The sequence below is a fragment of the Phascolarctos cinereus genome, unplaced genomic scaffold (genome assembly GCF_003287225.1).
Source record: "Phascolarctos cinereus isolate Bilbo 61053 unplaced genomic scaffold, phaCin_HiC Scaffold_9;HRSCAF=440, whole genome shotgun sequence".
NCBI lineage: Eukaryota > Metazoa > Chordata > Mammalia > Diprotodontia > Phascolarctidae > Phascolarctos > Phascolarctos cinereus.
The window spans coordinates 85,629,478-85,651,933 of NW_027556402.1; the positions used below are offsets into that span (position 1 = coordinate 85,629,478).

The following is a 22,456-nucleotide window of genomic DNA, read 5'->3' on the forward strand; positions in this document are numbered from 1 at the left end:
AATACTGAGAATTATAAGGAAATCAAATTATATTGAAATATAGTTATCAAAATATTTTTTTAAAATTCATGGACCCCAAGGAAAGACCCCTCCCTTGATCTAGCTCAGTCTCATTTTACAGGGGGTAAGATTTTCATTGAACTGAATTGGCTACATTCTTCACTCAAATTTGAGAATTCTTGATCGTTTGGTGATCAGTTTCAGTGTAGAAACAGCAGTCCATGACTCCGGATTTCTGTCTTCTAGTTTTTCAACGTAGCTTGAAAGGAAGAAAGAAAATAAGAGAGAAAAATCAATAGTCCTATAAAATGCTATTGCTATTAACACTGATGTTAACAGTTTGAATTGGGGAAGGAAGAACAGGGACTTGGTAAAATGAGAGGTTTGGAGGGGCTGACTTCAGTTTTCATGCTGCCCTTTTTCCTTAGCTAATTGAAAGTTTGCTGTATTGGTATTCAATATTCCTCTTTAATGCATGGAAGGTACTTCCTCCCTAATGCTACTTTCTGTCCTTAATAGTTATTTTCATCTCAAATGCCAGTCACACCATTAAATCTCCTGCAGAAAAAACTTGCCTGAAAAAACATTATTTCATCTAGAAATAATTTCCTGAGAAATCCACAGAGGAACTAGAATTAGGAGGGCTCATTAAAAAAGATTTGTCCTCCTTTTCAAGGATAATGATCTAAGAGTTTAGAATTTACTTTGAACAGAGATCAGTCTTTTAAAATTCAGCTCCCATTTACATTTTCTAGTGTTGGATTTAGGGAGGAAACACACACATACACCCCAAAACTAAAAGTGCCCCTTAGTCATTTAATGAATTATAAATAGCTCAGTTTCTAAGACCATCTCTCCAGAGCAGCCCATTGCTCTGATAATAATGCCGAGTTAAAAGCCTGGGCCCTTGAGAACAAACACCACGTTTTTTCTATGACGTTCTTCATCCTATTCTGTATGTCCTGTGGCCCTTCAATATTGGTTCATGATAACAGGTCGCCTTAGAAGTCACTAAAGGAAGCCAGGCATAATTTGTATAATCATTGAAGATGCACCAAGCTGTCCCTCTCTATAGTCACTGGGCTTTGAATCTCCCCTAGCTAGCTGATGTCTTCCAAGGGCCCAGAACCAAACTTGTGAGAGATGGGTTTAACAGAGGTGTCAGTTTCCTGATGGGACATGCTGTGGTGCTAGGTGGATTGGTTGGGGATTAGAGCTGACTTTCCTCCCATTTAAGTAGTGATGGGAAGCTGCTGAGGTGAGTGGGCTTTGAAGTATAGGCAGCTATTTCACATATGTCTTGCCCAGCACCTGTTTTAAGCCCTGCGGACCTGAAGAACAGTGCCACAAGAGGGGCTTTGGCAGAATAGGTGGGGACCAGCGTTGCCTCTTAACATAAAAGGTCTACAGATCTCTTCTCTACTAGGCTGGGGGTAGTACCCTTTCTATGAACATTTAGGCTCGTTAATCAGCATTTGTCTATTCATTCATTCATTCATTCATTCATTTAGCATAAGCACATGGAGCAGCTACTGTGTTCAAGGCACTGTGTCAGAGGCTGTGGGAGTGACACATTGGAAGGCCTGACCCCTACCATCCCTGACCTTACGGTCTAAGGAGAGTTAAGACAAGTACACAAACAGCTACATCTCAAAGCAGAATGTGTTTTGGCTTGAAGAGTGCTGACCAAGAGCTCCAGGGATGGTGAAGTCACCCCTACTTGGGCTGATCAACATTTCAATCCAATCACCTTTTATTCAGAAAGCACCTACTGAGTGCCTAGCACTGTGCTAGTCCCCAGAATAACACAAAGATGACTGACATATAGCCCCAGTCCTCAAGGAACTTATAGACTAGATAAGTAAATAAGCCTGATAGACAAGTAAATAAAATACAAAATAGGTAAGACCTGAATTCAAATGTGGTCTCAGACAATTACTAACTGTATGATCCTGGGCAAATCACGTAACTTCTCTGTGCCTCCTTTTCCTCCATGGTAAAAAGGGGAAAAATAAGAGTACCTAGGTCTCAGGGTTCGTATTGAAGATAAAACAAGATCATACTTGTAAAGCTCTTTGCAATCTTTGAAACACTATATAAATGCTACCTGTTATCATTATTAACATCATCATTATTATGTAAATGCATAATCACATCTAATGTATTTGATCCTGGAGGTAATAGGGAGCCATAGGGGTTTATGAGTAGAGGGAAACTACTTGGATAGCTGACTGAATGATATATTGGAGAAGGGAGAGACTCGAGTCAGAAAGACAATCTAGAAAAGCCTGTTGCAATAGCCTGGGCATGAAGTAATGAGGGTTTATATTTATATAACGGTGATGGGAATGGGGAGAAGGGGGTTTAGATAGGAGAAATGTTGTGAAGGCTAAAATAAAATGACAGGATTTGACAACAGATGGAGTAATGCGAGCTAAGTACCTGTGAGGAATTGAGTATGACACCTGAATTGTAACTATGAATGATTTGGGAAGATGATGGTCCCTTAACAGTAATAGGAAAGTTGGGAAGAGGGAAGGATTGGGAGTGAGGGGGAGGTATTGAGTTCTGTTTTGGCCATACTGCATTTGAGGTGCATTATATTTATAAGCACTTAGTGTCGTATAAGTGCTTATAAGCACTTATGAGTATATTATATCATATGAGTATAAGCACTCATAATATCCAAAATGCAGTTAGTGATGAAGGACAAGAGCTAAGCAGAGAAGTTAAGGCTATATAAAGAGATCTGGGAACCATTTTCCGAGAAAATCATTGAACCCTTGAGAACTAATGAGTTAAATAAATGAAAAAGTATAGAGGAAGAAGAGAGTCCAGTTCAGAGACTTGGGCATGACGTGGAAGACTATTAAGTAAAAGAAACTGACTAACTCAGTCACACATCCCATATCTTTCAGAGGGACATTCTGCTGCCCTGCAATGCCTCTAATTAAAAAAAAATGGGAAAGGCAACTAATCATCTGGTTTATGGCTCACTTCCCTAATTAGAAAGATGAAAATGAAAGTTTTATTGTTTTTATTTTAATTCATTCATTTTAATCCAGGCAGTTTATGGGTTATGCATGATACGGTTTTTAATATTTTGCTTCCATATTTAATTTTGTCATTGTTTATATTTTTAAAAAGAATTAATAAATAATATAATCCAGGCAGCGACCTTATAAAAGCAAAAAGTTGCTTGTCCTGGTTTGACACTTCACTGTCAGTGTCTGTGAATGACAGAGCCAAGGGGTTATATTGTTCAGGTTTAGTAATAATAGCAAACTGTCGGGCACACCTTATGATAGGAGATAGAATGAGCATGGACAAAAGAAATCCATTGCTAATCTAAAAATACCTCCATCCTCAACAAGCCTGTAATGAGTGCTACTGCCATGACCGGTTTGTATTTCTGCTATCCTGTTCCCTTTGGAAGAATCTTTTTTTTGGGGGGGAGGGTGAGGCAATCGGGATTAAGTGACTTGCTCAGGGTCACACAGCTCATAAGTGTCATATGTCTGAGGCAGAATTTGAACTCGGGTCCTCCTGACTCCAAGGCCAGAAGTTTATCCACTGCACCCACCTAGCTGCCCCATCCTTTGGAAGAATCTAATGAACATTGGACAGAGTGTCAAAGAAATTAGATTTGATAGAGAAATGGAGAGAACTTAATGGAAAAATATGTGGAATATACATGTTTTAAATATCTGTGAACATTAACATTCTTAAAAACTGATGGTATTCTAGGTTGTAATCAATCAGAAGATCAGTTACCACACATTTATTAAGCACTTCTCTGTGTGCCAGAGAAGTTATAATTAAATTCAGAAAGACAGAAATTTTCAGTATCACATTTATAGATCCCCAAAAGGCCAAATGAGAAGTAAACAGTACAAATAGGATCAAGTACATGCAAGCCAATGTGGAATTTTACAATGACTTAGTGAATAATGCCTCAATTAAGGAGTACTTCCTAGGAATGAGAATCTAATGAGTAACCAGATGGCCAAAATCAGGAGAAAGGAGATGCAAAGGACATGGAAAAATCCCACAAAAAGACCATCAGTCTCTTGATAATTGATGTGTTTAAAACTAAATTAAACGTGGAGAGAGAGGGAAAGGGAGAGATCAGGGGCAAATAAATGACAAGATATATACATATATATTATATGTATACCACTATCTTGTGTGTGTGTGTGTATATACATATATATTACATACACACACACACACACACACACACACACACACACACACACACACACACGGAATGGGAACTAGAGAGAGTAGCAAATCCTGTAAGTCAGTATGATATGGTGGAAAATGCTGGAATTGGAGTCGGAGGACCTAGGTTCAAATCTCACCTCTGACATTGCCCCATGTGCCCTTTGGCAAGTCACTTAAACTTAGGCCTAATTTTCTTCATCTGGAAAGGGAGGGGATTGGACCAAATAAGCTCTGAGGTCTTTTCCAGCTCTCAATTTATAATTTTTTTTTGTTTTGTTATTGTTATATTGGTCATATCCAACTCTGTGTAACTCCATTTGGGGTTTTCTTGACAAAAGATACTGCAGTGCTTTGCTATTTCCTTCTCCAGCTCATTTTACATATGAGGAAACTGAGTCCAAAAAGGTGAAGTGACTTGCCCAGGGTCACACAGCTAGTAAGTGTTTGAGGCTGGATTTGAGCCCAGGGGGCCTAGCATTCTATCCACTGTTCCACCTAGCTGCCCTCAATGTATAATCCTATTATGCAAATATAATGCCAGACTAAAACTAATATGTCTGTTACAGAAGGAAAGGAGAAGTCTGCTGAAGTTGCTTTCTGGTGCCTCCACCAAACGGAAACCTCGAGCTTCTCCTCCAGCCTCCCCAACTCTGGAAGTGGAACAGGGTACAGCAGAGCTGGCCCTGCAGGGGGCCATGGGACCTGAGCTCCCCCCAGGAGGCAGTCATGGCAGGGCTGGGTCCTGTCCCGTGGATGGGGACAGCCCAACGTCAGCAGTCCTAGAGGCGCTTCACAGAAAGACGAGCTCACTGGATGCCAGCGTTCCCATCGCTCCACCCCCAAGGCAGCCCTGCTCTTCCTTGGGTCCTGTCCTGAATGAGTCGAGGCCTGTTGTCTGTGAAAGGTGAGTTTGTTACTCCAGAAGAAAGAGAATAAGCAGTTATTAAGTGTCTACTTACAGGGGTGGGGAACCTGTGGCCTCAAGGCCCTCAAGTGTAGCCCTTTAAATCCAAACTTCACAGAACAAATCTCCCTTAATAAAAGGATTTGTTCTGTAAAACTTGGATTCAGTCAAAAGGCCGCATCCAAGGACCTAGAAGGCCACGTGTGGCCTTGAGCTGCAGGTTCTGCACCTTGCTATGTACCAGGCACTTTACAAATATTTTCTGATTTGACCCTTACAATAACCTGGGGAGGTAGGTTGCTACTATTGTCCCCATTTTGCAGTTGAGGAAACTGAGGCAGACAGGTTAAGCAATTTGCCCCAGGTAACACAGCTAGTAAGTATCCTGAGGCTGGATTTGAACTCAGATCTTCCCAACTACTGACCTAGTGTTCTATTCACTGCACCACTTAGTTGCCTCTAGTAGCTGATAAAGAAGCGGTTTGGTTTATTTTGTTTTGTCCATTTTTTTTTCAATTAGCAAACTTTTACTTTCTTTCCCTCCTACCTTTCCACTCACTGGGGGAAAAAAAATAAAAAGCAACGTTTTAAAACAAATTCACAAAGTCAAGCAAAACAAATTCAGAGAAGTGCTTTGTAAGCCTCAAGGTGCCATATCAATCTGAGATTGTTAGGATTGTTACCCATAGCTTTTGCCTGGGGTATAAGGAGTAGCCATGGTTTGTATCAGTACCTACTCATTAGGAAGCAGCTGAAGACTTTTGCCAACCTGGAACGTTCCGTTTCAGTTATTTCTCTGCCAGAAGCATGTGGCTGACTTGCCATGGTTTCCCAGAGAATTTTATCTCCTCCCCCTGACCCAGTGATTGGGTTCAGTTATACTCAGAAGAAAATAAGGGCTGTTGGAACCACTCTGAGCTTGATTCATAGCTACAAGAATGAACAGTTTTCTTTTGACATAGCCACTAGTTGCACCAGAGTATGTTGGGAGATGAATTATTTTTAGGAAGACAAATATCCTCTACCAAGGACATATAAACTCCAAAATGAAATATTGTTGTTGCCCAGTGGGGGAAAAGCCAGCATTCTCTGATACCCTGAAAATAGGCACAACATTTACTGGAACACAAATACGCTCACCATATGTTGAGCTGTCATCTGTTGAGTTGCCTTTTGAAATTTTCTTTCCTCAGTACCTGCTTTTTTCATCAGGTATACATTCCTCATATGTGTAAAATTCACCTGTGGGAGTTCAGTATTCCTCTTTTATTGGTTCCAAATTATTTTCAGGCCTGTGGAATTATGAGAGGTATATTTATAAAAATAACTAGTATTTGTAGTATAAGTAATAATAATAACATTTATGTAGCACTTTAAGGTTTGCGAAGTTCAAATTTATTGTTGTCTAATCATTTTTCGGTCATGACTGATTCTTTGTGACCCCATTTGGGATTTTCTTGGCAAAGTTGCTTTAGTGGTTTTCCATTTCCTTCTCCAGCTCATTTTACAGATGAGGAAACTGAGGCAAATAAGGTTAAGTGACTTGCCTAGGACCACATAGCTAGTAAGTGTCTGAGGTCAGATTTGAACTCGAGTCTTTTTGACTCTAGGCCGGCACTCTATCTGTGCCACCTGTCTACCCTACTTTACAAATATTGTGTCGTTTTATCCTCATAACAACCTTGGGAGGTAGGAGCTATTATTATCTCCATTTTGCAGCTGAAGAAACTGAGGCAAAAAGAGGTTAAGTGACTTGTTCAGGTCACATGGCTACTAAGTGACTGAGGCAGGATTTGAACTCAGGTTTTTCTGACTCCAGCCCCAGCACACTATCTACCAGGATACCTAGTTGCCAATGTATAGTACATTGAGGTTTCCAAAATATTTCACATACATTGTCTCATTTGATCTTTGTGACAACCCTGTGAGGTACCAGGTGTTGTAGGATCATAAGTGTAGAGCTTTAATGGACCCCAGAGGCCATATGGTCCCGCTTCTTCATTTTACAGCTGAGGATATCAGTCAATCAACAAACATTATCAAATGCCTACCCTGTGTCAAGTGTTGTGCTAAGATAAAAAACCCCAGCCACTTCCCTCAAGGAGTCTCTGCTCTATTAAGAGAAACAACTATGTGTGTGTGTGTGTGTGTGTGTGTGTGTCTGTATGTATGTGTATAGTAAGTATAACATATACTGTTTTATGATAAGTATTGAGAGATAATTATTTCTCTCTTGTATTAATAGCTAATATTGAATTAGGACCAGGGTTTTTCCCCTTTTCTACTTCCTCTTCTAGAAATCAACCAGTCTGGGAAATCTTGGGCAAAGACTTAGCCTTTGCTAAGATCTAATCAAAGACAGTAAAAGAAATTCTAAATTTAGACAGATGGATGGATTCCTGCTCATTGTGTTTATTCAGACAGGTCTGGGAAAATGTGGATCCTCCCTGTTGTCAGACAGGTGATGTGGAAATTGATAAATCTTTTGACCAGTGTTTGGGTGCTCAGTGTCACATACCCCAAAACCCTCATTGTAATATAGCCCACCTCTTATTGTAGTACTCATTCTTTCTCATTAACTGTTAACCAATCAGAGTTAATTGCCACTCTTGGGAGCACCCACTCTTCCAAGGGCATATAAACTGTGAGCCATTAGAGGTCTTTGGCAATCAAGAGTGCCACTGACCTCTTTTATTAATAACATACTACCATTATTAATAAAAATGTTTAATTACCTAGAAACTGTCTCTTGAACTTTTTAAATGTCACAGTATAACTATGTATGTATAATAAAGTATAATTATAGCTGATAACTAGCATTTATAGATAAAGAAACTGAGGCACAGAGTTGAATAATACAACCTTTGCCCAAAGTCACACAACTAGTAAATGTCGGAGGCTGTATTTGAACTCAGATCTTCCTAATTGCAGACCCACTGCCCTATCTAGCTGCCTCATATAAATATATATATGTATATATATATATATATATGCAAAATATAGTCAAAATAAATATAATTTTACTGTGTGTTTGTATTTGTACTATATGAAGAGTGTGGTTCTTTGTTCAAAGGCACCCAACTTAATAGTGATTTGCCCATCCCCTTAATGGATCAGAGGACACAGGAACGTGTATGTGTATTTGGGCTGAAGGCAACAACTGACCATAGCTGTTTTATGGGCCTCCTGTTCCGAAGCATAAATCTGCGGAAAAGAGCTTGAAGGAAAAGTGCCAGCCGCCTGTGTGACTTGTTAAGTCGGGGTAGTGATTTACTAACATGTCTTCGATGGTATTCAGAGCGAGCAGTGTGATAGAGGGATGGGTGTAAGTCTAACCCTTGTAAAAACAATGGCCAAAAAGAGCATTATCTTCCAGTGTTCTTTCCCAGCAGGCAGAAATTTTGCCTATTTCCCTGATATATTATGCTTTTAATGGAACTCAGTGCAAGTCTACCCTGACTTTTTACTTTGCTGCTCGTCTCATCCCTTCTGTCTTCTGAGGACAAATCCTCTTGTTCCTGAACTGGCTGTGTCTTGTGGACATTCCCATTTGGCTGTGGGGAGTTTGTCTTTGTTTCATTCCTCGGCATTGGTCCATGCTATGTCTTTAACAACCTGGGATCATTGCTTCTTTTTTCTCTATTTTTTGTGGTTGTTTTAGGTGGTATGTTCCCATGCCCAGAAATCTCCTTGGATTCTGAGTAGCTCAAGCACAAATTCCTGTCCCCTTCCTCTTCTCCGTTTGCTTTTTTTGTTGCCAGATGTCCTGGATCTCTGCACTGCCTACATTTCATCCTATTTCCTCTCTTACCAACTCATGTCTGATATCAAGTCCCTGCTGTTTCAGTGTGCTGAGATGTAGAAATCTGTTACTCAGATAGGCAGTGGGGGAGACTGAGAGTCTCATCAGATGAGACACATAAATAATTTAATTATTGAACAGATGGTCATAGGCACAATTTAATTCATGGGCAAAATTTTTATATGACTATTTCCTTTTCTAGAGTGGCAAAGAGGACATTAGGGAAAATTCCTGCCCAATTTCCCGTAAAAAAAAAATATGTCCATTCAGTGGAGGATCTTTAAATAATATTGCTTTAATAAGTAACTTTTCAAACTTCATTCATACAATGATGATAATGAGCTTTAGCCGGGTGTTCGTTCTGCCTTACTGGACAAGACACCTGGGAAAATGTGGTGGGGAAAGGAACACTATAAACTGGTTGGGGGTGGGCCATTCTGGCAAACAGAAAGTTATGTATAATGATATTGGATTTAAATTTTTCAGAGAAATTTTGTTGTTGTTCAGTTCTTTCAGTCATATACAACCCTTTTTGACTCATTGGCAAAGATACTGGAGTGGTTTGCCATTTCATTCTCTAGTGGATCCATTTTGTCAGGCAGTCAGAGATTAAGTGACTTGCCCAGGGTCACACAGCTAGGGAAGTGTCTGAGAATGGATTTGAACTCAGGTCTTCCTTACTCCAGACCCAGTGCCTCTGGCTGCCTTTAACTGTTTCAAAGAAATAGAATATATGTTATAAAATGTTCTTACCACTAAAACCAAGGGAAGACAAAATTCAAGATTGGCATGATGATTTAGGAGGTGTTTACAAAGCAGCACGTATGGTTCAGTGGAAAGAATGCTAGATTCCAAGTCAGAGAATGTGGGTCAAAGCTGGGCCTTGCAAATTGAAGGAGGTTGTACTAGATGATTTCCAAAGTCCCTTCCAGCTCTAGATCTGAGCTCTTATGGCCTTGAAACCTAGGATATGATTCTATAATATTTCAAGGCCTCAGTATCATCAATATGCATATCAATTAGCATTATTTTAGCAAAGTATGGAATGCTAATGAATAGTTCTAATTGATAGAATTATAGAAAACAGAATTTGTCATATAATTCCTAGTACAATAAAAGACAATACATATAATTGTCATAACTAACTGACATACATATGGAATTTTAGGCTTGTCAAAGAGCATTGCATACATTATTTCAAAACAAGCCTATGTAGTAGGTAGGGTCATTATCCCCATTTTATGGATGAGGAAAACTAAGGCTCAGAGAGGCTAATTGATTTTCTCAGGGTCACAGCTACTAAAGTGTCTGAAGTAAGATTCAAACCCAGGTCTTTCTGACTCCATGTCTAGTGCTCTATATGCTATACTGTGCTGTGCTTGCTTGCTCTCTCTCCACCTCCTTCCCCCCCTTTTTCTTTTTTGATGACACAGTCAGGGTAAAGTGACTTGCCCAGGGTCATACAGCTAGTGTGTTAAGTGTCTGAGGCTGGATTTGAACTCAGGTCCTCCTGACTCCAAGGCCAGAGCTCTATCCACTGCACCACCTAGCTGCCTCTTCTCTTTCTCTTTTTCCCTACCTCCCCCCCCCATATTTAGATGTATGTTTGTATACAATACATGCATGTATGTGTGTATATATGTGTGTGTGTGTGTGTTATATATATATATATATATATATATATATATATATATATATATATATATATATATATAGGCATATATACACGTGCTGTATGTATGCATCATATGATATATGTTAACATGTATACATTATTGTATCTGATACCTATATGGTACTTTGAGGTTTACAAAGAACTTTTCTTACAGATACCTCTATGAGGTTAAAATTATGATTATCTTTTATTTTACTGACGGTGAAACAGAGCCTTAGAGAGGAAAGGTAACTTACTAAAGATCACACAGCTATTAAGTGGAATTCCAGCCCAGATCTCTGCTGATTCTAGGCTTTCCCCACTGTGACACACTGAATGAATAGATGGCTAGACAAAAGGATAATGAGAAAGAGTCTAATGTTTCCTCTTAGGTACACTCATCCCATAAGGCTAAGGTAAACAGGAAATGACTAAAGGAGGTGGCTCAGTCAATGAATTGAGAGGCAGGCACAAGGTGTAAAGGCTTAACCAATCTCATAATAAGGAAAGATGAACCTTGAAATGTGTTTGTGTCAGCTGAGAATTCTCAGAGTAACAAAAGGATTCCTTTGTGTTTGCCAAGGAGTCTGAGGGAAAAAGGCCTGAAATTGTTCTGTATCCCAAAGGCAGAAAAATGGAAAATTGATTAAAGCATAAAAGAGGACATTTGGACTTTTTAAAGAGGTATTGAGAAGAAGTAATTTAGAGAGTTGAAATGAGAGAAAGCTGAAACAAAATACTGTGGAACAAAGACAAAAAGGGGAAAAATTAGTTTTTACAGATTTACTTAGAAATAATTTTAAAACTTTATTTATTTTGTAGAAAATCATAAGGTGTCTAAAGGGTCGCCATACATAACAAATCTCAAACTCACATCCCTCCAAGTCTGCCTTTTAAATTTGGAAAGAACCTGTGTCTTTATGAGGAATTAAGCTAGAACTCTTGGGAATGTACAAATTGGTTAGAGATAGATTTACAGAGCGGCAGTCATGCTTAACCAGCATGAGTAATTTCTTTGAGGCAGTGACAATGAAATGACTGGGTCCAGCAATGGACATGATTTACTTGGACTTCAAGCAGGTTATAAAGTGAGTTAGTGCGGTATTGCCAGGGAAATCCTTAATTAGATATCAGATTGCCTTGGTAACCAGCTGAAACAGTAAATGGTTACAGAGCAAGCCAATAAGAAATGACAGGCTTGGGGACTTCCCCAGAGCTGGATGGAGGGCTTCTTTGGTATGTATATCCTGAATGAAGAAAAAGAAAAGTGTGTGGACCTACAGAGAAGATAAATATTAACTAACTTGTGAATACCAGAATGGTCAAAATAGTGATGTGAAAGAGAGGGGATGTCATCGTAGGAAGGAATAAGAAATTATATGCCAGAAGGAAAAATGTCTATAAACCATTTAACTCAAAACTAGATAGACTTAGCCCAAACCACTGAAAGATCAACTCAGGATTTTTAGAAGACATTTATTTCTTCATGAGACTTGCTATCTGTTTCAAGCCATCATGGGACTGTGCTCTGGTGGTGGCTAAAAAACATTTGGGCAAACCTTTTGAAGAAAAAAATAATAATGCTATTGTCTTTGTAGGTGGGTGAGTCTGGGAAACTGGTAACCACCTTTTTTTGTGACAGGGGGAGTCTTGTCTTTTAGCTACTATTGATCACCAAATCACACTTATGATTTTCTACTCTGTGAAAGCCATGTAACCTGACATCTTAAAAAGAGGTCAATTCTCTTGAAACGTGCAAGCATTATTAGAACGAGGCAAGATGGGACTGGAAGAATGTGAAGGGCCTTTGCAGCTGTGCCCACACAGCTGGTTGTCGGTCTGCAAACAACCAGCCTGCCAAAAACACAATCCTTATAATGTGGCATAACCGCTTATTTCCTTTTTTCCTGTCTTGTCATCTGCAGAAGGAAACAGTTGCCCTTCTTTACGTAATTCTTGATAATTTTCAGATCTTTTATGGAACAAGTAGAAGTTCCACAGTAGAAAAGAGCACTAGACTAGTTATTACATCAGTCATTTGAGTCTTGGCTATATCATTTATTAGTTACTTGGTCTTGGGCAAATTGCTTAACTTTGCTTTGCTTTAGAGTCCTTATTTGTAAAATGGGAAGAATAAAACTTGTACTGTCTGTCTTCATAGGCTTCTTATGGGGATCAAATGAGAAAATGTATGTGAAAATTCTTTGTAACTATAAAATTCTTTATAACTATAAAGAATTATACAAAATACAAGGTATGATTATTTAGTAGCCGGTCTCTCAACTTTCTCTTTCCCAGGGCAAATAATTACAGTTCAAGCCTTTCTCCAGAACACCCTTTTTCAGTCCTTTAATCATTCTCTAATTCTGCTAAATAGTTCCCAGGTTCCCTCCATCTCCCTCCATTTGAACAGGCAACATCAAATCATTAGTCCTGGTATTTAAGTCTGAAACCATTAGCATATAGAGACCTTAAGATCATCCAGTCCAACCCCCATAATTTTACAAGTCAGGAAAGAGAAGCCCAGGGAGAGAAGCTTTGCCTTGTATCATACAGCTAGTAACAGGCAGTGACAGATCTTGAATCCAGGTCCTCTCATTCCATTCCTTGTTTTCTTAACACTCTCTCATGTTGCCACAGTGTTTATAGATACTTAGGATCTATAAAGGAAAATGCTTGTGAATTGTAGCTTTCAGTTGGGTGCCTTTCAGATTTTTTCTTAATTTTTAAGAGTCTATGAAGGAAAATTCTACTTTAAAAGTAAGCAAAATAAATGTACATATCTAAGTGTAAGATTTCTATCCTTTTTAGGTTGAGGGTTGGACTAGATAATCTCTATGGTCTTTTCCAGTTCTTTAAAAAAAATTTAAATTGATTTTATCATTCTGTAAATATAAGCAAGTTCTTAAAACTAGAAGTAGCTAAGGAAATCAAAAGATATTTTACTGGCATACAGCGAACTATTTCAAATTTTTTTTTTGTTCCAAGTAAAATTTCAGAAGGAGCCTTCTTACCCTCTTTAGTTACGTGCACACGCACTCATGCTCACACTTGCGCGCGCACACACACAGAGACGTATACAACTTCTGCCATCATCCCATTTCGTAAGTTACTTGATAGTTTTTACAACTTTGGAGAAAATAAAGGGAGGCAGCTATTAGAGGCTGTCTCCCTTTTGATGACTAGCTTGTTCTCTGTTGCTTTTTGTCCTCCCACATGCTGTCTAGAGCCCCATAAATAATTAACTCTCAGTAAGCAAGGTGCCATGGAAAGAACCTTGGGTTGTTGGATATTTATAGCATTGGACAAGTCACTTAATCTTTCTAGGTCTCAGTTTCCTCATCAGTAAAATGGGATTGTACTAGAGGACTTCTGATGTCCCTTACAGCTCTAAATTTATGATCCAAAGAAAAATAACATGTTAAGCTGATGGGTAGCTGCAGTCAATCTAGAGGATTTAGCTGAAATGCAGGTATCATGTACATATGCCATTTTGTCCAGCCTTTGAGTAGTACTCTTATAATGAATATAGGTCATAGAATCATGACCTTAGAGTTCAGCTCCCTCATGTTACAAATGAGGATATTAAGAGAGGTAAATAAAGTCATTTGGCTAGTTATCACATGGGTCATGTTCTTCCCCAGTTCTTCTGAGTCCAGATCAAGATCTTTTTCCGTTCTGTTAGCCTGCCTCTTTGGTCAAATTTATGAGTCCATAGAGTAAGGAGAATAATATGGTTCTAGCCTATGATTCAAGGATGAGCTCTTGAGGCCTTTTTAGACTCTGGGCTCAAAATTTTTGCATGCATTCTCTGAGCATCTTATGCCTATCTTGGGGCCATTTTAAATGGACAGTCTGGTTTGATGCTCCTGATGTAGTCATTTCTTTAACTGAACTATGGTTTTATGTAATGCACATTGATGGGGCTCAAATCCTCTTAAAAAACAAAACAAAAGAGGTTTCTTAATCAGCAAACATTTAATTAAGTGCCTGCTGTGAGTTAGATATTGTGCTGCTGAGGACACACTTACAAAGAACAAAACAACTCACCCAGCTTCTATTTTAAGAGGTTTCATTTCTTAAGGGCATTATAGTGCCAGAAAGACCAGAAAGTTGGAATTAGCTGTGCTTGCCTTTTCTCGGGCTGTAACATTCTACACCTTGAGTGAGTGGTATCCGTGAGGATATAAAGGGTTTTTTTCTGTCTTGAGGGGAAAAAAAAGAGAAAGAAAAAACTCAATCCTTCCCCCCATCCCCTTTCCCTTTACAAATGACTGTCTCCCTTAGAAATAACTTGGGGTGAGTGTACATTGATGGCAGATTTTCTGTTCTTAATAACCTTTCATGGAAATGGCAAAGGGAAGGCAAGGGAAAAATAAATCTTTCATAAGGTGAATGGGGTAGAAACATTTTAGGAAAGCATGAAAAGGGTGGAAGTGGTAAAGGCACTAGGGCATCTAGGCCAGCTGCCTTATCCCTAACTATAGCTGCTGCTGTATTTCTGCCAGAACAGGCCAAGGAGAAGGAGGGCAAGACTCTCTGTATATATTGTACCAACAAGGCAGAGAAGCCAGTTACATAGGTGGGCTACTGTGCACATGTGAACTTTATTTTTGAGATAGTGTTATGTAGCCCTGGCTTCCCTGAGCATGCTTACTTTTAAAATGGAGCTAGATTTGAAGGGCTTTGAGCATGCCCCTTTGTCTGACATGGAACCTGCTGTGTGCCCTACCATGAATGAGAGTGGCCTCCTTTAATTGGCTGTCTGTGTCTTTAAAACTGGAAAGACCTATTAAGTTCATGGAGTCTGTGCTGCTCAGCTGAAAGATAACATAAAGATTCCTACTTTTAAAGACAGGCTGCCAATCAAAGGTAATGGACACAGCAGGCTCCACGCTAGACAAATAGGGCATGTTCAGAGAAGCCCAGGCTACAATTCTGTATACTCTATGAACAGCTTCATTCCCCCTTCTCATTCAGATATTTCTTGGAGCTCACAGACTCTGTGGAGTCTCCAGTTTTCAAGCTCCCTGCTTTGAAGGAAGCTTGACAAAAATGTCTCCGTCTTTCTTACAGGCACCGAGTGGTGGTTTCTTATCCTCCTCAGAGCGAGGCCGAGCTGGAGCTCAAGGAAGGAGACATTGTCTTTGTCCACAAGAAACGAGAGGATGGCTGGTTTAAGGGCACGCTGCAGCGCAATGGGAAGACTGGCCTTTTCCCAGGGAGCTTTGTGGAAAACATCTGAGAAGATGTAACTGTACTTAGAAAGCTGCAAATCCCATTACCTAATGAAAGAGCACAATGATCTTAGAGAGCACAGTCATCCATTTTCAGATGATCAAGGATAGAAACAGACTCCCAATAGCAAGCACGATTGCAGCATCAGCCAAAGATGATGGTGGCTTCATCTGTGGCCTTCTCCCTTTGGATTCTGATGTGTGATATGTGCCTTGTACTGTCTGATTTCTTCTACAAAACACACCTTTTTCTTTTTAAATTTGCAATGAAAATGGACAATTGTTTACAAGGCTGTAACTAATTTATTTGATTTTTTAAACTTGAATTCATGTTATAGACAAATTCTTGGGATCATGATTTTAACAGATTATTAATTTATGAAATGATAGCTAAGGAGAAGCTGGATTCTCTCCTGATGAGCAAGTGATTCTTTTGGACAGAGAGTACATTTCTGTTTCTTCCTTTTAAACTGTATGTGGCAGATTGTAACTTGTCTTTTTGAAAAGGGGTCAGTGTTGTGATGATGATAGTGTATTGATTAAGTCTCAGCAGGTAAAATACCATACTTTGTGCCCTAAGATAGAAACAGTGGTTATCTCCTTTGCCTCTCCCCTTTCTGAAATGACAGTCACATCCCAAACAATGCAATATTCCTGGAGGACTGAAGACTTAACAACCAAATCCACACCAACAAGGGTGTAGAAAAAAGGGAGAGAACCCAAGAAAGGAGCAGAAAGAGATTCCTGCTCAATCTCATTTGCTCTGGACATTTTGCCATGCAGGTTTTCAATCTAATTTTGTGGTTGGGAGTATGTTCACAGAACAGTTGTCATAATCAGGGAACTGTGAAGGAGAATTAAGCACAGCACTCAACAGAAAACCTTATCAAAGCACATTTGTAGAATCATAGAATGTTAAGAGCACTCATCTCATCAAACCCTTTCCCCCTCCCAGTTAACAGATAAGGAAACTGATGGAGAAGAGTGACTTTTTTTAAGGTCCTAAAGTCAATTAGTGGCAGAAGTAGGAGTAGAACCATGGTGTCCTGACTCCCAATCCAATGGGATAATGAATGAATGAATGAATGAATGAATGAATGAATGAATGAATGAAAAGACATTTATTAAGTGCTTACTATGGGCCAGACTTTGTGATAAGCCCAGGGAACACAAATACAAAATTCTCCTACTTGGTTTTATAAGAATAGCAGCAGCTTAGTCCCTTGGGTTAGAAATTAAGTAAAATTAAAACCATACTCAATGTCTAAGAATGGCTATTAAATATAATTTGCCCTTTCCCCCCTAAGTAATCTGCATGACCAGAAGATGTTAAAAATATGGTTGAGCAGTAATGGTAGTGGTTTACTTGTCTTAAAGTGAAAAAAAGAAAATTTAAAAGGCTGTTGGGCACTGTGAAAAGTTGACTAAGTTTTTAACCATGGAAACTTTAATCCATTGGGATTACCTCTCTCCCCCCACTGTCTTGCATGTATTACTGAATTCCCACGGTAATATAAATGGTGCATGGTGTGTGTATTTCATTGTCATTTCCTGTTGTGGCTAGTTTGCACTCAGAGTGGCCCCCTAGGGACCCTTAAGAATGCCCTTAAGAAATGAAACCTCTTAAATACTCTAAGACTATTCTTCTCGCCACTCCAAAGTCACTGCTGTGACCATATTTCTGACTGAACTCTGACTCAATGGGGAGGTGCCCATAATCCATTAAGTTGCATCGTCAGTGAGAATGCACCTTTAGCATCTGTCCATCTGGCTGGTGTGACACCTGGGCTCAGTGATACCCATTGTGTTCCGTTAGAGCCTGGACGAGCTCAGCATCAGCAAATGCGCCCACACCTTATGACCCTGGCAAGGATCTGGCTAGCCATCTCTTTTTTCTCTCTCTCCCTTTGATATCAGTGGTCTTCTCTGTTGCTCTCATTTTGATGCTTGTCATAAAGCGCAAAGAATTGGGATAGGCCTAAAGACATAAGGAGTGAGGGAAATCTCATGGTTGTGAATGACAACGTTGTCATGGTTTTCTAATGGAAAATGCCTTTTAATTTTTTTTTTTTATTCTTAAGAATTTCAGCTGGGAAGATAAAGAAATCTAATTTTCAAAAAAGGCTTCTTGAGGCATCAAGAAGTGCAAGTGAGTCTTAAAAATCTAGAGCAAGAGTTGAGAACAAAACCATTCCTAAATTCATCATTTTTAATGAAATGCTGTATATTCTGTTCTGTGTTTTAAATATTTTAAAAAATAGTTTACTTGGATATTCATGTAATATATAAAGGTTTTGTGAAATGAACTTTAGCTAGGAAAAAGCTGTTGTCAGCTTTCATAAACATATAGGTTGACACCAATGTGTCATAATATTTTTTATTTTGGGGAAATTAGCACATTTTATAAAATAAGATTTTAAAAAAGGCAAAAAGACTACTGCAGGTTAAAATTCTTTTTTCTACCTGTCCGTTTTCTCCATATCTTAAGCTATGTGACTAAGGTACCTCTGTGAATAGTTTTCATGGTGTAAAGTCAGTTAAGATATCTGTTAATAGTTCTGTTAGCTGATGTATTGTATGGCTTTTCTATCAGCTTTTTTGAAGATAGTAGAGTGAAGTTTTGAAACAAGAGTTTGTCACACAACAGTGCAGCAATGATACGATGACAATTTTTCCAGTCTTTCCATGTGAACTTGGGGGAGATGGATCCAAGTGTCTAAGATTAAAATTTGATGTTCAGTCTTTATGCTTGTCTTGTTTTATTTCGCAGTGTTACTTCTTTTTTAAATCAGAGGCATAGGGATTGCGGGTATAGCTTCAAGCTATTACCGATTCCTGGAAGAACCTAAAGTGGCTTAACTTCTCAGGGCTCTTGGCAACTCTGTAAAGACTGCAAGTTGCAAAGAAGGTGCCATCCTGCACTGGTAAAGGGAATTTCCCCATCTGGGACCATTGAAATCATGCATCCAATGTCTATCTCAGTCTTAAACAGAAGATCATAGAATCTTTGATCTAGGCTGGAAGGGACCTCAGAGATCATCTCATTCATCTCCCTCACAGATAGGAGGTGGGAGACAGAGAAAAAAGATTTCTGTTAAAAAAAAATATGTATTATAAAAAATAGAATGGGGATACTTTTAGATAAATCACAATATTATTAGTTTTGCTTAATTGTTTTACTTTGTTCAAGAGACCTCTCATTGGGGAGGAGAGGGTGTAAGCAAATTGTTTGTAATGTAAAAACACATCAATAAAACTTAAAAAAAAACCAGCCTAGGAAAATTGTCACTTGTCCAAGGTCACACAGGTAACAAACATCTGGAAGAAGATCTGAACACAGCTAGAACTCCAGACTCATTAATTTTCATTGTACCATGCTGTTTTATGATCATAAAATAATGGATTTTTTAGTGGGAAAGGCCCTCTGATACTATCTATTGATTAAGGGTTAGAATTGGAAGTGTGCTGAAGTTGGTTCATACTAGCCCACAGGGCAGATTATTAAATTTTCAGTGTGAGAATTTAAATCTGCCTTTGAAATCAGCACATGCGACGAAGGACTTGAATTGTTTTGTTAATTATCTAGACTTAAAATGATGGCTGAAATATTAAATAATACAAATTAGACTTAAAAGCCTGTTGTTCATTTTCAGAGATCCTGTTGTTAAACATTTACCAGCACACTCCTGGTAAGAATTCATTTCTAAGAAGAGCCTTTCTTACGTTTTAAACTGTGGCACAAGTTTCTGACTACATGCTACTTAAAACCAGTCAATAAACATCAAATGCCTACTATGAACTAGGCTTTGTGCTAAGCCCTCGGGATACAAAGAAAGGTAAAAAATAGTCCCTGTCCTCAAGGAGCTCACAGTGTAATGAGGGAGACAATATAAGCAACTATGGACAAAGTGGAAAGCATCAACAGAGGGAAGGCACTACAATTTAGGGGAAATCAGGAAAGACTTCTTGTAGAAGGTAAAAATTTAGCTAAGACAAAAAAGACCATTTTCAAACCAAAAGGAAAATTTTTTTAAAAACAGTATCTCATAAGGATCAACATTATTGGGAGAAAGAAATCTGCACAGGAGGGGACAGCCTTTTAGGATGTTAAGGTAGAGCTTTAATAATGACTTAAGAGCTGGCAAGGTTGTGTGCCAAGGGTCCAGTCAACTGGGGAGACAGTGGGAGGCTGGGCAGTGACAGTCACAGATGGTGAGGAAGAAGGCTGTGGCCTGTCAACTAGCCCAGGGAAAAAAAAAGCTTTAACCTGTAGGCTTGCTAACCCCTGGTTTACAGATGAAGGCTCCCATGTCTTTTGCAGCTCTCAGTGATTTGAGGATTTGGTTTCGAATTAGAAATACAGCCCTGCTCAGCTGTACTCATTTCTCATCTGCACGTCTGCATTGGCACTTTAAAAGTCATGTCCAAGTGCAGTCTGACATAGGCATTCTTCCAAACCCACTCGGCACACAGGTAAGGAAAATCACCATAAAGCTGAGCAGTGGAACTTACTGCATTAACCTGATAAACCTTTCCCCAAGATGAGACCAAGAGGAGAAACTGCACAGAAGAGGCAGAATTAAAAGGTGTCATCAGAGACATGGCTAAAGAGAGAGGGCTGCCTGTCATGTAGCAAAAACACAGGATAACTGATGTCTGTGTGCTACGTTTTTTTGTCTACAATGTCCAAAGACCTAGAGGTAGGCCCAGCATATTGGGTGGACTCCCTATAATGGATGTTTAGGACATAGCCATGAAGGAAGGGAGGGAGAGAGGGAGGAAGAGAAGGAAAAGAAAGAGAGAAGGAAGGAAAAAAGGAAAGTAGGAAGTGTATTTATGAAGTGTTTACCGTTGAGGCTTAGAGTTGGGAGAGCTGGTTCAGGTATGAAGGAATTCACTTAGGCCTTCTCTGTAACTACTGGGAGCTTTATTGATGCAAAAGCAGCAGACTAGCAACTTAAAGAGAGATAAGGCTTGTTTTATAAGGACAGGATGGGGGCAATGGTTGCTTACAAGATAATTTCAGAAGTTTCTATGGGGGTTAAAGATTAGAGGCAGGTCAAGGAAGGATTTTATGACATAGAATGAAGGAGATGAAGAGAATATGGTTTAAGAGTTTAAGGACAGGGCATGAGGGCACAGGTTAAAAATTAAAGGACATGGGGAACATAGGATAAGGGACACAAAAGCAATTCTTTTGGTACAGGTTCAAGATAAAGGGGCTTTCCCCCTTTAGGATGTCTTTCGAGTTATGGAATAAGGTGGGGTTTCACAAAGTACTGGAAAAGCAACATTAATATTCTCTTAACCCTTAGGGCACTGCGTGTCTCCTAATCATTTACTATATGTCAAGCAATGTGCTAAATGTTGGCATACCAATACCAAATAGAAAATTGATACAGTCCCTGCCCTCAAGGAGTTTATATCCAATGGGAAACACAGTACATATATGGAAGTGGTGGCCAGGAAGATGTTGTCATGGTATGTGAATCCCAAAGATGGTGAATGGAAAGGGTGTGCCTATTGACACACCCTTCCCATTGCCATAGCTAGTGTTGATTTAATTCAAGTTCTCTGAGCAAGAGGTAGAAAGAGAATGAGCAGAGAAGGGAATGCAGGGCAGAAAATAGGGTAAAGATGAGTCTGCATGTCTTGAGGGAGTGCACAGTTTCAAGTCGAGTCACACAAAAGAGAGACATGAATGGGTCACAACGTGTTCCCCCAGTGGTACTAACTGATGAGGTGTAGATTGTAGGGGTGCTGGGGACCCTGAGATCACGATACTTGCGTCCTGTCCAAATGAATTCAACCCAAGTCTTTCAGCCAAAGACAAAGTTTTATTAGAGATAAACCATATTCTTAAGGAATCTGAACATTAGTGACACACATAAGGACGAGTGGGCATGAGGAAATCTCAGCGTTTAAATGGGGGCCAGGATGAATCTTATATACAGCCAAGTAATTTTGGGGTGTTTAGAGGAAGAGCTGGGAAGGGGATCTGGGTGACTAGGGGAGGAGTTTAGGGAGACCGGGAGTGTCTGGGAGGTTACTTGGAATAGACAATGAAGGGCTAGGCTTTATTAGGGTGACAAAGAACTGGAAGGAAGAGGTCCAGTGGGGTCTGGATAAGATCAAAGGTGGGAAATATACTGGGATCAAAGACTAGGCTTCTTCATTTAGGAGATCAAAGGGAGATAAGGCCTTCAGAATTCATCCATCCATCAGAATAAGAATAAGAGATAAGGAAAAGCCAGTTGAATGGAGTATAGCCTCAGGCAACTGTTTGAGACCAGAGTGAGGTCGAAGAAAGTTTAAGGGTTTTCTGGGGCCCATAGACAAATGGGACCCAAATTCTTTTGGGGGCAAGAGACAAAAGTCTCGGCTTGGGCCCATACCCCATCACTAACCACATGATGACATTTGGAAATGATTCCAGCTGATTCCAGGATTTACCTCCCAGTGCTTCTTCCAGGGTCAAGATGTGAAAGTGCTTTGTAACCATAAATGCTACACCTAGTATAATTTTCAATGGGTTTCCCAAGGTATGGACTCTATGTTATTCCTTTGAACATTCCTAGACTTCCTTTTTCTTAAAAAAAAAAAAAGCATTAATCTCTTGTTCTTACATCACT

The 22,456-nt window shown here is 39.4% G+C and overlaps 1 protein-coding gene across 1 annotated transcript in view; it reads left to right on the forward strand.

The window, feature by feature from the left end:
* SH3RF1 (SH3 domain containing ring finger 1) overlaps positions 1–18,570 on the forward strand; it is a 218,671-nt gene extending 200,101 nt beyond the window's left edge. Inside the window, 2 exon segments of the mRNA XM_020997840.2 lie at positions 4,794–5,131; positions 15,664–18,570. Coding sequence (XP_020853499.2) covers positions 4,794–5,131; positions 15,664–15,832 — 507 coding nt within the window. The 3' untranslated portion in view covers positions 15,833–18,570.
* Positions 18,571–22,456: the final 3,886 nt, after the last annotated feature.